At 37.3% G+C, this 15834-nt stretch overlaps 1 protein-coding gene across 2 annotated transcripts in view; it reads right to left on the reverse strand.

Annotated features, from left to right (window-relative positions):
• The window catches only part of Trpc6 (transient receptor potential cation channel subfamily C member 6), a 119679-nt gene extending 104082 nt beyond the window's left edge, over window positions 1–15597 (reverse strand). For both annotated transcript variants that reach the window (XM_071616644.1, XM_027930703.2), the window contains exon 1: window positions 14962–15597. In XM_071616644.1, the coding sequence (XP_071472745.1) occupies window positions 14962–15131 (170 nt within the window). In that variant the 5' untranslated portion in view covers window positions 15132–15597. The remainder of the gene's footprint in view (window positions 1–14961) is intronic.
• Between the last annotated feature and the right edge of the window lie 237 nt (window positions 15598–15834).

Consider the following 15834-nt stretch of genomic DNA (forward strand, 5'->3'; position numbering starts at 1 on the left):
ACTAGATTGGTGGAAAATCCTTCTAAATGAATTACACACATCTCTCCTGTCTTAAATTATCTTTGCAATGACGAATTTTCTTTTGATGACTCAAGGGTACTGTTATTATTATCAATACTTATAATAAGCTGCCAATAAAATATCAATACTATAAGTGTGTTTAAGGGTTATGAGACTTTGCCATCTATACTAATAATATTCTATTTGAGTAATCATCTTTTTTATACAAAGCTACTAGATAAGTTGACAGCAATGAAAATTAAGTCTTAAGTACTGTCTCCCTCTTCTCTTTTGCTTTTTTCCAACATACTACAAGCTAAAAGTAAAGAATAAAGTTCATGAGAAATAGTTTTTTATTTATATTGGGATGAGCACTTGTTTTGTATACATGAGCTCCATATCAATTCTTTTTATTTAAAAATTTTATGCAGACTCTTGATTGCATTTGAGAACAGAGTTCTCATGCTTTTTATCCTTCTACTCTGCATGTGATCTCACAGATCTCTAAAGGGAGGAAATCTCCCTTGGCATGAATGTAAATGGTATCAGCTGGGTTAATGAACAAGTCCCACTACTCCCTCTTCTACTCAGGAAACATATGAGAAGTCATGTCAATATCAGAGGTATTATAGATAGAATCTGAAATGTATTGAAGACTTGCTCCCTAGATGGTGGCATTAGGGGAAGTGGTAGAAACATGAAGGTGGGACCCAGTTGGAGGAAGTAGGTAAGGGAGGCATGCCCCAGAAGAGGATCTCTTGTCCCCAGCTTCTTCCTTTCTTTCTCTCTCCTTCCCGGCCACCATAAGGTGAGCAGCTTTGTTCCACAATGTGCTCCCTGTCATGATGCTCTGCCGATAAACAATGGAACTGAGTGACCATGCCTAAAACCTCTGAAACCATGTGGTGAAATAAATCTTTCCTCCTCTAAGTTGATTTTTTTTCACGTATTTTGCCACAGAGACATAAAGATGACTAACTCAAGAGGATTCTAAGGATAAACATAAATTTCCTAAACTTTATAATGTTAAAAAAGGAAAGAAAAACAATTGCACCATAAGTAGACAAAATATGCTTCCATTTTAAAATACACATATGTATATATGATGTATAAATACAAATATACAAAAGAGCATACAGAAAATACATACATATTACTTTACTTATATATATTTATACATACATATTAATTCATGTTTGTGTATAAATATAGAGATATTAAAGAATATACATAAAATGTTTTTTAAAAGTAAATTTTAAAAAGTTTGGATCTTTAATTCCTGTTAATCAATTGTCTGGGGCACACTTCACAAAAGCCCATTACAAAAAGATGGGGTGGGTGGCCTAGGGGAATAAAGTAAACCTTTGGTAAATTATATCCTATGATCCTAAAAATTCAGACCTGCCTTGATTTATGGTTGCTCTTAATTCTGACTTCTCTTTTTCCTCTAATCTTCCTTGAAATAGATAAAACAAGTTACAGAAGGAAAGAGAAGAGACATAATGATCCAGGCATGGTGACACACATTTATAATTCTAGCTACTCAGGAAGCTGAGGCAGGAAAATCACAAGTTTGAGGTCAACCAGGGCTATTTAACAAGACACTGTCTCAAAAATAAAATAGAAAGCACTAAGAATGTAGTTTGTCATCAGAGTCCTTGCCTAGCATACACAAGACCCTGGATTTAAACCCCAGCATTGAAATTAAAAAAAAAAAATGACAAAGGATTTAAAAATAAAGATTGCAACTGAAGAAAGAAAAAAATGCAAAGAGGATGCTAAGGGAAATCACACAATTTCAAGAGGTCTTGCAATAATTTAAGCGAGTAGCTATATATTTAGTATATGAATTTGGGAATTTGGGGCAGTCTCTAATTCAAAAAGCATATGACTTCATCCTTCATCCCAGAATATTTCCAGGGTAAATCCCTTTGCAAATTACATGTTTTTAAATTCTTCTTCTGTTCTCTTTTCTTTTTACTTATGCATATTCTCATAAATATGCCTATTTCTGAGAAACCCCAAATTCTAGAACACTAGAACACCTGACATAAATTTTGTCTCATGGATCTTCATATCAGAAATCCTACTTTGAATAATAAAATAACTTGATCCCTACTTACCTGTAGGTAGCTACCTTCTGCTGTCAGTTAAAGCCTAAAATACAAAAGGCCCTTATCTTTGTTTCTGACCTCTTTGAAACATGATATTGGAAGTATTAAAATTACCTTAATTAAGAAAGTACAAGTATTACAAATATATACTTTGGAGTCAAACTATTTGGTCTTGAATCTCAGCTCTGCCAATCAACTATATGACTTTTAAAAAGTTACTATATAAATCTGAGCTTTCAGTTTCTAATCTGTAAAATGTAGATAACAAATAATAAATGAATCTCATATGTGTAAACTGCTTAGGTTAGTACCTGGCATATAATATGTGCTTTATTAGTGTTCCCTCTTCCAGAGATCTAAAAAACTTATCCATATAAAGGGGCTAGAATGGTACAGTCCCATTTGTTAACCTATAGCCACATGTAATAACTTTATAAAATTACAGTTACTAATATGGCATTATGTAAAAATGTGGATGTGTAACCGATGTGATTCTGCAATCTGTATTTGGGGTAAAAATGGGAGTTCATAACCCACTTGAATCTAATGTAAGATATATGATATGTCAAGAGTTTTGTAATGTTTTGAACAACCAATAAAAAAAAAGAAAAAGTAATCACACCATTGGTTAGCTCTGAATCCCCCCAAAAAATAAATAAATAAAATTTAATAAATAAATAAATAATGCTATACATTCAGTTGCTGTGTTGCACTAGTCACATATTAAGGGCTCCCTACCAAATATGGAGGAGACAGAGAATACTTCCACCATTTAAGCAATAAGAACAATAAAGACCCAAGGAATGGAATACTTGAGTCAGGCAGCTACTAAAGTACTGAGTGAGGTTTACTCTGAACTATATGCTGCATGAACTCCTTGGAGTTTCTGATTCAGTATGTCTGGGTGGGACTCAATAATTTGGATTTTCCAACAAATTCCCAGGTGCTGTTGGAACACGGACTTTGAGAAACCCTGGTCTAGGCTGACAGTTCTTTATCTAGAGTACCCATACCTGGGGGGTGTACAAAGTCTTTGCAAGAGGTACAAGAACAAAGGGAAAGAAGAATAAAACCTTAAGGGTCAAAAACAATCAACAAAACAGTCAAATACTGACTCAGAAAATTTGAGAGCCATTGATTCTTCAGCAAGTAATCTTACCTTTCTGAATTTCTGTTTCCACATTTATAAGTGGAAGCAATTTACGTACCACTCAGGTTTCCTGTAAGAATCAAACAAGCTGGGGTTGTAGCTCAGTGGAAGAGCGGTTGTCTCTTCCACATGAGGTACTGGGTTTTATCCTCAGCACCACATAGATAAATAAAATAAAGGTACTTTGTCCATCTATAACTAAAAATATCTTTTAAAAATCAAACAATTTAGAGTAAATAAAGCTAGGGACTGACATGGCGTTATCTATGATTTCATGTCAGCTAGAGAATAAAGCCCAAGCCTCTTAAATTCTGGTTAGACCATAAAGGATGGCATTTGTCTTACAATCTTTCATGTCTCCTCTTCTCTGTCACTTACCCTAGCTCTAGCACACAGAACATCACATTTCATTGATTCTAAGCCACATATTTTTCTATTTTAACTTCCCAGGAAGACAATATGTTTTATCATCTAAGCCTCCTTGTAATCCTTGTCAGTCAGCTGTCAAATCATTACCATGACATAGTTTTTATAATGGGTACATTTACAAAGATTAAAGAAAATGGCATCCGAAGTTTCAGAATAGATGACAGTGGCTTGAAAATAAAAACTGGAAATAGTAGTGAAGCATTGCTTTGAAGCATAAGAAAAAACTACATGTGTGAGTATGTATGTGTGTGTTGGGGACGGCAGGGAGTACATAAGAAACAATGGTGAATTGGATTTGTTTAGAAGCATTCTGGAACTGTTAGTCAGAATAAGCTAGCTCCATATACTTATAAAGTCAGTTTAATTGCCTAACACCAAAAAAAAAAAAAAAAGGTTTTGGTCTATTATGGGTTCTTTGAATTCTTTAAAGAAATGTATCCTCACCAGCTGGATGTGGTGGTGCACACCTGTAATCCCAGCGACTCTAGATGCTGAGGCAGGAAGACCACAAGTTCAAAGCCAACCTCAGTAACTTAGCAAATCCCTAAGCAACTCAGTGAGACCCTGTTTTTAAATAAAATACAAAAAAAAAGGGCTCAGGGTTAAGTCCTCTGGGTTCAATCCCTAGTACAAAAGGGAGAAGAAGAAGAGGAGGAGGAGGAGGAGGAGGAGGAGGAGCCAAAAAAAAAAAGAAAGAAAGAAATTCATCATCACCAGTGTTTTGTTTGTCACAGAGGAATACATCATCACCAGTGTCCGTTTTTCCCACAGTGTGTGGTAAAACCTGAGCAGTGAAGATTCCAAGATGAAAAATGACTCAAAAGAGAACACCTTTGAATGTAGAGGAGTTGAGTAACACTGTGACGAATTTATTTTGTTTATATTTTCTTTTTATATGTTTAGGAGTATTATATGTATATATGTATAAATACACACATATATGACCCAGATCTATATCTAATTTAATATAAAGAGCCATTTTGTTAGACATAAAATAATAACCTTAAATATAGTTTAATGGATAATAACCCCCAAGTTTTCTCCTTCTTCTTGTGTGTGTGTGTGTGTGTGTGTATGAGCTTGTTTCTTGAAGGTCCATAAAATATCATGATGGCTATTTACAACTAATCAAAACTTAGATTTGATGAAATAATGTGTTCATAGTTTTCAAACATAGTGCCTAGTACATTAAAGGAACCTAAGCAAATGTTTGTTGAAAATAAATTAATGAATCCTTCAGGATGGAATAACGGAATAGTATCTGGCCCTGAATACCTCTCCAAGGAAAGGGATACTGCACAAACCATTCCTCTAGGTAAATATGGGAACTCTAGCACCACCCAAATATCAGCTTTCCTTAAGCAACCCCTGCCACCATCCAATTTACTCAGTCCAAAATTCTGTTCCAAGAAGGTTAACATAGTAATAACAAAAATGAGTTTTACCAGTAAGTTCAACACCGTGTAACACTGAGAGACAACTTACCCTGCTATTTCTGTGGGTTTTTTTATTTCTTGTCAGTAAAATTAAGGTATAAAAGTACATATCTCATAGGTCTTTTATAAGGATTAAATAAGCCAACTTTAGAAATCTTGCCATTTTCAATTCTTATTTTAATTCTTTCAAGACAATTTTGCTAGCTATTCCCATGAAAAAGACTCTTTTTGGTTTTGTGTGAGGGATCTGAGCTGACCCACATGTCAGGACAACTCTCCCTGTGCTGGAAACCAGAGCTGCTGTCCCTGGAACATGAACCCTGCCATAAACAGGCATCAACGGCAACATGACTACCCATGTATATCTAGGGATATATACCTCCAGATAAATACCACACTGTGGGAGGCTGCCATGTCATGTGACCAGCGTTTTTCTCTCCTGATGGGTTTGAGGCACTGTCGGCATCCCCGATGATCTGGCTACTTTTAAGTGGCTGTAGACGGTAGCCCCGATCTTGAGAGTAGTAAAAATGCAGCCAAATGTGTCTTCATGCGTGGGCATGCCTTCCTGCAGCCCTATGGGTAGAGCTATGCTCACCTGTTCCTATGTGATATTACCCCCTTGCCCTGTTTGGGATAGAATGTTCCATGGAAACACCCTTTGTGTGTCCCCTTCTCTTGCTCTGCCTTTGGGTGTGACCTTCCTAGATGTCAGTCAACCTGCTTACAGCAGACATCATGAAGCTAGACTCAGCCCCTTGAAACCTGACCCCTTGCCTCATTTGAATGGCTTCTCCTCAATAAAAGGGGTCAGCATGTGCTCCCTCTCTCTTTGTGTGGATCCTTAAGGTCAGAGGAGCAGTCACAGCACCCCCAAAGAAAATGTATCTCTGTCTCTTGTGTGGTTATTTTGCATGGCCCAGTTCCCCTGGAGTGACCCTGAGTGTTTTAGAATGCAATACCACGCAAAGTTCTTTTTAAAACTATGCAAATACTACAATGAAACCTTCAGTCTCATACTATCTTTTGAGTCCGTTTCTCCTAATACGACCTGCATTATAGCATAGAAGCATTTTCATCCACATGACAGAAATGAAGAGTAAAAGAAAGCTTTGGCTTTGATAATCTTTAAAGAGCCATGGTCAGTTTGTGGATCTTTGGTAAAATGTTTAGGATACTCATTATTGTTTTGGTGAGGGATTTTTTTAAATATTTTTTTAATTGTCAATGGACCTTTATTTTATTTATTTATATATGATGCTGAGAATCAAACCCAGTGCCTCACAAATACTAGGCCAGCACTCTTCCACTGAGCTACAAACCCAGCCTGTCATAATTGGTTTTTGGTGACAAAGCCTGGCAATTTTTCAAACCCTTCTTTCACTGTTTATTGAGATAAATGATGAAACAGAATCTTTTGTTCCTTTCCATTTTTGCCAACTACTAGCTGTGTAACATTGAGAGACAAGTTACCCTGCTATTTCTGTGACTTTTTTATTGCTTGTCAGAAAAATTAGGGTATAAAAGTACATATCTCATAGGTTTTTTAATAAGGATTAAATGAATGAATATCTATAAAGTACTTAGAGAAGGCCTAGAACATAGAAGCCCCCAACAAATCTATTTTTGTTATGACTGAACATAATCATATAAGGCCAACAGAGCTATATAAATAAACAGATTAATGAATTAATGAAAGAAGTAGAATAACCTTCAAAGATGTTTAAGCTTTCAATAAAAGACAAAATGAGGATTAAACACTCTCAGTACTGCTATACATAACTTTTTTTCTGGTATCCTCCCCCCACCCAGAGTATAATGCAGACATAATGAGCACAGCATAGGGACCTCAGAACAGTGTATCAGGGCCAATGGGTGGTTTCCCAAATATCTGCGGGAAGAGAGAGGAGGAAGGAATAATTGTGTACTTTCTAAGAGCACAACCCACCTGTATCTAGCAGTGCCTGGTAACAGCATGATCATATGGAATGCTGAGAGGATAGGGGATCCTGTACAAACTTCCAGGCCTCTGTGTATGCCGAACAGTCTGCATTGAGATGGTTTTTCCAACTTGACAACAATTTACCAGCTATGTAACCTGCATATTGCCTAACATCTATAAATTTTAACATTGTTATTTATAAAGTGAACATTACAAAATAGGAAAGTGGCTGCTCTCAAGAGCAAATTATGTTTGTATGACAACTAGAAAAGGACCGCTACAGAGTGGATATTCAAAACATGTTAGTTGCCCCGAATACATGTAAATATTTTAGATTAGTTCTCTGCAGAAACAGCAACTTACGTTGAACTGTGTACAATTCTAGTTAACATTATTTCTCTGCTTTGTTGGAGCTGACTTAGCTGAATTGGTAGAGAACAGTTATGCTATAACCATGCAAGTTGTTTGGGTATCTGTAACACTGATTTTAATATGCTGCTCCACAGGGCATTCTGTAAGGAATGTGATTCAGTCAATCCCAATGTCTTAAAGAGTCTTGAGCAGCATACCAAATTTTAGATGCCAAAGTTTAATTGAAATTTGGCATATAGATGAGCATTTCTTCATACACTGAAAGCTAGCAGAAGATTCTAAAACAAAGAGCAATCACAAGTGGTAATTTTATCCAACTGGATCCAATTACATTTAGCATTTTTTATGAAAGGGAGGAAAAGAAGAATGGACTCAAGAAAATGTTTTCCTTTTATGATTTTTGCTCTCTAAAAGATGAATTGCCTTATGAAGTTACTTCTTATAACTCAGGGAACATAGCTGTCTAAAGAAAAAAATTATGCAATGTCTTCTTAGAGATAAACAAACATTCTGCTACAGAATAAATGTGAGCATTTAAGCACATCTGGCAATCACTCGACAACCTACAATGTTGGCACCCTAAAAATATGTGTCATGCCATCATTTGTCTCCAGTGGACATGATTGCTTCAAGTCAGGGAAGGTCTAGAAACAAAATGGGTGGTTTCTATCATGTAGAACACAGACCTCCAAGAGAGTCAATTATAAGAGAACCACCATTAATCCAAGTGGCTGGGGGAGATGTTGATTCCTAAATGAAGAATGAAAATCAAAGCATTTTTATCACAGGCAGTTTTTACATTTGTTTTTCTACTAAGAAGCAGCTTCCAAAATGCAAACCTTTAACCTTGAAATAATGTTTACACTTTCTAATTTTAAGTGTCTGAATTTTGGGTATTATCAATTTTCCTATGTATAATCTGAATTTTAATTCATCAATTGAGTTTTTTTAATTTTGAGAATTGTATTTTTCCAGTGATAGATGCCGCATTTATCTGGGCCAAAGGCCAGGTCTTGACTTTAGGGTTATATAAATTATTTCAAAGGACATAATGGATATTGAGACTTTCATTGAATTCGAAACTACTACATATGTATTACAATCATGGTATTATGATTTTTGATTGATTTTATTTATCATTTGATGACTATATCTTGTAAGAAAATGAGCACTTTTCTTTCATTTGGAAATCCTCTATACTGCTGCTGGGCTGTCATGCTCTGATGTAACTATACCTTTAGGGTCAGCAAGCAAAACCACATATCTGTGGTTAAGTGGGCTCTTTGCTTCAATGAATGAACACAAAGGAAAGAAGGAAACCCTAAAGTAAGAAACAGAGTTTGAAAGAGATCTCACATTGAAGACAAAAGGGGAAAAGGTACTTCTCCTTTATCTGCATTAGTATTATGGAGGGATAAATCCACTGAGGATGGTCTGAGGAGATGAGGCAGGAATGGGGATAGACCAGCATCAGTTCTTTTTAAGAGGCTTCAAGACTCCAAAATGAGATAGAAGAGCAGATATAGCCAGCCATGAGTTTTTCCCATCTACTTCCTTTGAGTATCCCTGCATAGGTAGCAGGTCCTGGTGAAGAAGATACAGGTTCATCTTAGGAGTGCACAGGAGACTTCAAGGGATGAGCCCAGAACTCCAGTGCTAAAAGGTGGCATGTTGGTGGCAATAGTAAGATTGATAGAAAGATTCCCCAGAAGAAAACAAATTGTAGTGACTGGCAGCTGGAATATAAGAATATGTCTTTCTGTGTAGACAATCTTCCTTGCACCTGAGAGGAACCAGATGTTACTCTTTTAAAGAAGCTAGCACCACTTTATTCTTTATTAGAACAAATATTGAGAAGGAGTAACATATCTCTGCTGAGGTACAAATCAACTGAAACCTTCTCTTTGCTATGTTTGGTAAGTACAGGGGATGAAGGACGCCTCCACCTCTGGAGGTTTACATTCTATTGTGATGGGGCTAGATATGCAAACAAACAAATATAAAAAATGTGAAACAGATGTTTTATAAAACATAATTACCAAAAAAGTAAGAGAGATAAAAAGTATAAAATAATTTAATATGATTCATAGGTCTGAGGCCACACTCAAACTTCAACCTTAAACTTTCTTAAGAGAACAGTGTGCTCTCTCAGCAATTAACGTCAGAAAAAAATTTTAACCTACAGTTTGAATTTTTCATTCCCTTATTTAATACATAAATGTGTTCAAGTCTGAGTTTATTTTGCTTGGAATAAAGAAGGCTGTGTTTTGTGAATTTTATTCACGGGTGGTTTCTAATATTAGGTTACTGTATCTCTCCTAAATCAGAACTTTGAAATCTGGGTCCAAAGGTCTATAAATGGATTTCAGGTTATCCAAAAGCCCCTGAAGTCAATAAAAATTTTAAATGATCCATGACATATTTAAAAAAAAAAAAAAAAACATTGTTTGTTTTCGTCATGTGAAATAGAGGATTGAGTTAGGTTCTGCGTTTCTCTTAAGACTGTGATTCAGTGATGTGACCCTGTAAAGTTGTTTGTCCACATCCACATTTAAAGCAACCCTATCAGCCTGGAACACTGATTTTGCATACAATTCTACATCAATAAATAATGCTTTCTATGCAAAAGAAAAACCATAGTTCTTGAAAGCTACGCATGATATAATCTGTATATCAAAATACATATGAGTGTATTTCCATTTTAAATATTTTAAATTTTAAAACTCACTCCTCCAAGTCCCTGTGTTTTGGTTAATTTTTAATATTTCCTTTCATCTTCGTTGGATGTTCTGAAATTTAAATTATATGTTTAAATGGTTTCTTTTTATGTATACACTAATATTGTACTTTATGAACATGAGAATTTATCATTTCTAGAAAATCACCCATTATCTATTCAAATGATACATTTCCCCCATTCTTCTTTTGGAACCCCTACTTCCAATTTCATGACTCTTAACAATATTTATATCTTCCATTTCTTTATGTCTCTGCATTTTTCACAGTATCATCAGTTATGCTATGTCTAATCTGCATTTTAATCTTTCCATTGAGTTTTTTTCCCTACTTTAAGAATTATATTTTTCATTTATAAATGTTCTCTGTCTATTTTTAAGGCAACTCTTTTTCTTAGGCTTTTACATTTTTTATATTGTCAGCACTTTTATACATATTTATTTTATATTCCCTTTCATGTTGTTACATTATCTCAAGTCGCTAAGGATCCAACAGTGATGTTACACCTTATGTTGACACACATGGATTGTATTGTCCACTGACTCTCTGTGGATTGTTTCCTTGTGTTTCATCATTGATTACAGTGAATGTATCTTCAGCAGGGCTTGTTTTATTCATGAAAATTCTAAGCCATCTACATGGTTGGGACGATTCTTTCATCATGCTTTGTGTTTTACTCTTCTAGGAGTCCCAAGGGTAGTTTTTAGTTTGAGGTTTTCTAGGTCTAGTTAAAAATGAAATAAAATAAAACCTCACATGGCATGTGCATATAAACCCTAAAACAAAATTCTCCAGGGAAGATTTTTTTTTTTCTTCTTACTGGTAGTTTCTTGATCTCACTCTGTGTTGGTGGGCATAATTTTCTAGCCTAACTCTTCAATAGAATATGGTTCTAGTTTTATGCAAGCAATGTCTCAGTACCAGCTCTCTGCTCCATTTGAAAACAAGGCCTTACCTTTTTTTTTTTTTTTTTTTTTTTTTTTTGTCTCATATGGATATAAGACTCCAAGTGCCTTAGTCACTGAGGCCTCTTACTTCCCAGACTGGCCACAGCATTACTTCACAATCTACACTCTGGATTTTAACTGTTTTGTTCCTGCACATGGTACTCCCTTTAGTTTTTGAAAATTAAGCAAAGTTTTTAAATCATTTAAAATATTTTATCCAGAAACACCAGTATTTCTTGGTGTTTATAATCACAAGTTTTTTTAATTATCTTAGTCTACTATATTGCCAGACCTTTAATTTACTGCTTAATTTTTCAAAATTAATCAATTAGTTCTTCCCAAGTAAAAGTTCAGTCGGACTGTTTCATTTCTTCTTCTTTTAGAAGTCCTTAGTGGATAGTGGATATGTCTGAGACTTTTTATCATGTTCAGAAGTAATAGTCTAGAGATATATTTTTAAAATTTTAAATAAAGGAACTCTGATATACCTCCTGGGACTTTAGCAGGACTTGAACCTTTCCTGATAATCATCATTTTAAAATTGATTATAATAGAGTATATTTCTAACTGAAAGTTGGAATAAAAGAACATGAGAAATTCTTCTTCTAAGCATCATTTCAAAATGTTATTTTATCCTATTCAGACCTGAGATTATGTAATTACTCTCAAACAAGACAATTTACTACAATTTTCAGTAGAAAAACCCCAATAATGTTAAAATCTTCCTACAGAAGTGAACTGTGAAACAATATTTTAACAAGAGTCACAGTATTTATGCCACAGAAATGACAGTTTACAATGATTTGAATCTTCTAAGGGAAAACCTCCATGATTTGAGAAAACAGTCATACCGTATCCAAATTACACTGGTGATTGCCACTATTACAAATAATATGCACAATTGCCTAAATCACAAGCTAAATACGTATGGGAGAGTTTATTTATACTTTTTACCAGAAGAAAGGAATTTTCTTTAACTTTTTCTCATGCATCATAGATTGTAGTCTATTGGTTAAAAGTTTTTAGTTATTTGATTATTCACCTGAAAAATAAAATAAAATTCTGATGGAAGAAAACAGTTGATGAAAGGTATCTATAGAAACTTTGGGTAATAATAGATTCAGATAACACCGAGTTCTAATTCTGGAACATGGTTCACACTTAAATGTATTATAGTATATTAAACATGACACAGAGAGTACCATGAGTTGAACTGAAGCACTTTAAAATATTTCCATTCATCCCTCTATCAGTTCTATTCTTTTAAGGATAGTGTGGGATTCCTGAACTAAAGGAGAGAAATGGTAGACAATTATATATATTTCAATTAAGCAGTAAGCCACATTTGAAGAAATCATGGGGGAAAGTTTTCAGGAAAACTTGGAATTAATTATATAGTCTCACTGCTGACCTACAACCACAAGTTTTTTAAATCAAATCATTCTTTCCCACAGACACAGAAACAAGTGACAATAGAGATTATAAAATAAAAAAGAAAAGGTTCTGTTCATGAGATAATCTACTTTTTATGAAAGAAGAAAAGACAGGAAAGAAGGAAGGAAGGAAGGAAGGAAGGAAGGAAGGAAGGAAGGAAGGAAGGAAGGAAGGAAGGAAGGAAGGACCGACCAACAGTGTTAAGTCATTGAGTTAACCCAACAAGTAATGTTACCAAGCATACAACACTGAGGCTTAGTAGAACTCAATTTCAACCCAATTTTAAAAGTTCATCTATGTTTTAGAAATATATTTTCAAAGCAAAAAGAGCTGCATTCCTAATATACAAGATTTGTTTTTCTATTATTTTTTTTCTTGGTATGTATCTTCTTGCCATTTAGAATGTAATCCATGGATATTAGCCTGATGTCACCTGAACAATTGTTAGAAAGGCACAATTTCTGATGCAGAGATTCAGAATCTGCATTTAAACAAAATCTCCAGATAATTCTTATGTCCATTAAGGTTCAAAAATTCTATATGATGAATTTAGAAATATTTTCTAACTTAACACCAAGTATAAATTTTGTTTTGGGGATGATGAAAATGTCCTGGAATTAGATATTGGTGATGATTCCCACACTTAATGGGATGAATTAAACAAAACTGAACTGTTCTATTTAAAATGGGTGAATTCTTCGCTATGTGACTTTTATCTTTTTAAAAAGGAAAAAAAAAGGATAAATTGTAGTAAAGGCTTACAACTGTACAGCACATGGATGAATGAAACCAGTTCCAACTATTTTCTTTCATCTTGGAGAAAAATTAGAGGTCCCGTCTCCTGGGGTTCAGTTCTTACTGCACAAGGGACTCACAGCTGGCTTTGACTCTGGCATCACTGACCAGCGCTGAAAGGTATGCCCATCCACCGCAAGGGTCTGCCAGGAGACCATCGGGCTGAAAGGTCCCTCCAACCTAGAGCTGTTTACAGAGGTGAGAACCGCTTTTCTTTCTTTTTCTTTTCTTTTTTTTTTTTTTTTTTTGTGTGTGTATGAATACTGTTTATTTATTTGGAGGAATAGATATTAAAATATTAACTAAGTTTAAATTCTGAGAAAAGGGAGATTGAATGTAATGTGAAAAAGATAATGATTCTTTAAAGTTCTCTATATACTTTGAAATTTCCTCACTAATCACCTGTAAAGTATTATTTATTTATTTATTTTTATTAGTTGCTCATGACAATACAATGATCTTGGGATAAGAAGGGCAGCAGAATAAAATAGACACTAGTATTGCTGTACGTATATACGTGTCTGTATAACCAATGTGATTCTGCAACCTGTACACTAGGAAAAGGAGAAATTATACCCCATTTGATTCAAATGTATGAGAACCGCTTTTCTCAGGAAACAGCTTGTGGATGGATGTGACAGGTCAGGAAATTGACCTAACCAATACATCAAAGGGGCAAAGAGGCAGAAATGCTGTCTGCCAGCTGCATGCGTGGTTAGTCACATAGCCTGTGGGAAAGTGAGGACTTTTCTTGTCCTCCATTCCACCCTCTGCCCGCCCACAAGCCCTCCCTCCCCAAAGTTCAGATACTTAAAGGTTTGCAGTTACTCAGAGGCCACTATAAAGGACCCTAATGTCCTCCCTCCTACATTTCGGGGGTCTCTGGATCCGCACTCTTAACAGACTCATCTCCTCTGACGTCCTCGGTAAAAGCTTCGCACCGCCAATGCAAAAGCCCTATGTGGTTCTATTTCCCTGGCTTAACCCCAACGCCCAGAATGGGCAGGAGGATGTCTGGGGGCTAAAAGGCAGGTCTACCCTTTACACTCACACTTCGGAACTTTCTGGCTGGCTGATTGCCCCAAAGATGTGTGCACCGCCAGAAGGGCTGAGACGCACAACTTGGGAGAGCGCCCGCGCTGGGGTTCTGGAGTTCCCCTGCACACATCAAGGCAGCTCCAAGGACCCTTAGAGTCTAGTCACTTCTCCCACATAGACTGTCACGGGGGCCCCCAGCACAGTTGAATCAGCCCCCTATTCAATCATGCCTGTTGCGCAGCAATACTGAATCTGTTGGGGGCGCAAAGTTACCCACGGTGAAGAAATTGACCAGCTACCTAATCACCTGTAATGCGGTTGGTACTCTGTGGTATCATCTTCTGGGCAAACAGACCCCTACGTGCTCACCAAGACCAAACCCAGAGCCGCCTTTACCACTCTACTCGCTGAGGTCCCAGCCCTGGCTCGCGCGGAGCTACAGTCACCAGTCCTTAGAGGCATACACGCGAGTTCAAGCGCGCGCGCCGACCTGGCTCTTACACCCCTTTGAGCTTACAGCCTCCGGCGGTGCACCCAGAGCCCGCCCCGCCTGGCTACCCGCACTTACAAGCAGGGGTAGTAGCCGTAGGGAGGCAGCGGGAGCTGCGGGCAGTCATCATCTCCCAGTTCCGAGTCCATGAGCAGATAGTCCTGGCTTTCGTTGCGCCGCGCGCCGGCTCCGGCAGCCGCCGAAGGAGAGCCGCCCCGCCGGGGCACGAAGGCAGGGTTCTGGTTCATGGCAAAAACGCTCCACTGGCCTGGGCCCTGTTCTTGGAGGAGGGGTCCGCAGTTCCAACAGGAACCTGGCACCTTGAGGCCCCTTTAACTGCCGAACTGGTCCGGGACAAACCGATGCCTAGGGGACGAGGATGAGGCAGGGGATGCAAACGCCTAGCAGTCTGGGCTCCGCGCGGAGAAGTCACTGGTGAGGGGGGCGCAAAGGGGACCTTGAACTGAGCTCTCTGGCTAAGCGGACCTCACTGGGAGGCGGCCAGGGCTCGGGGACAGAGTGCACAGGAGGGGCTGAGGGTGGCTACGGAGCCTGAGAACCGAGAGCAAGAGAAACCAAGCTGAAGTTACTATGTCAACCGCGAGTCTCCAGCCCTCGGCTCCCGCCTTCTTCCCCCGCATCCTCCGTCATGATCCCCACCTTTAAAGGGATCAGAAGGACGTTCTAGAAAGCAGTCAAAGCCGGTCTTGCAACCACAACTTCCAGGGTCTGAATAAACCTAAACTAGGCGGAGCCAGACAAGCGCTCTGGGGGAGGGGGTACTGCTGCCAGAGTCTGCTTATTTAGTAACAACACCGACTGAGGACTTTCTAGGAAGCTTCCCCTAAGTAATACTCGATTTAGAAACAAAGGACCAGTTTTATAAAAAAGGGCATGGAGTCTCCCCTTCCTCCATATTGCCTTCATTTTCTTAGGGCATTTCGCTCCTAC

This window comes from Marmota flaviventris, chromosome 9 (genome assembly GCF_047511675.1).
Source record: "Marmota flaviventris isolate mMarFla1 chromosome 9, mMarFla1.hap1, whole genome shotgun sequence".
NCBI lineage: Eukaryota > Metazoa > Chordata > Mammalia > Rodentia > Sciuridae > Marmota > Marmota flaviventris.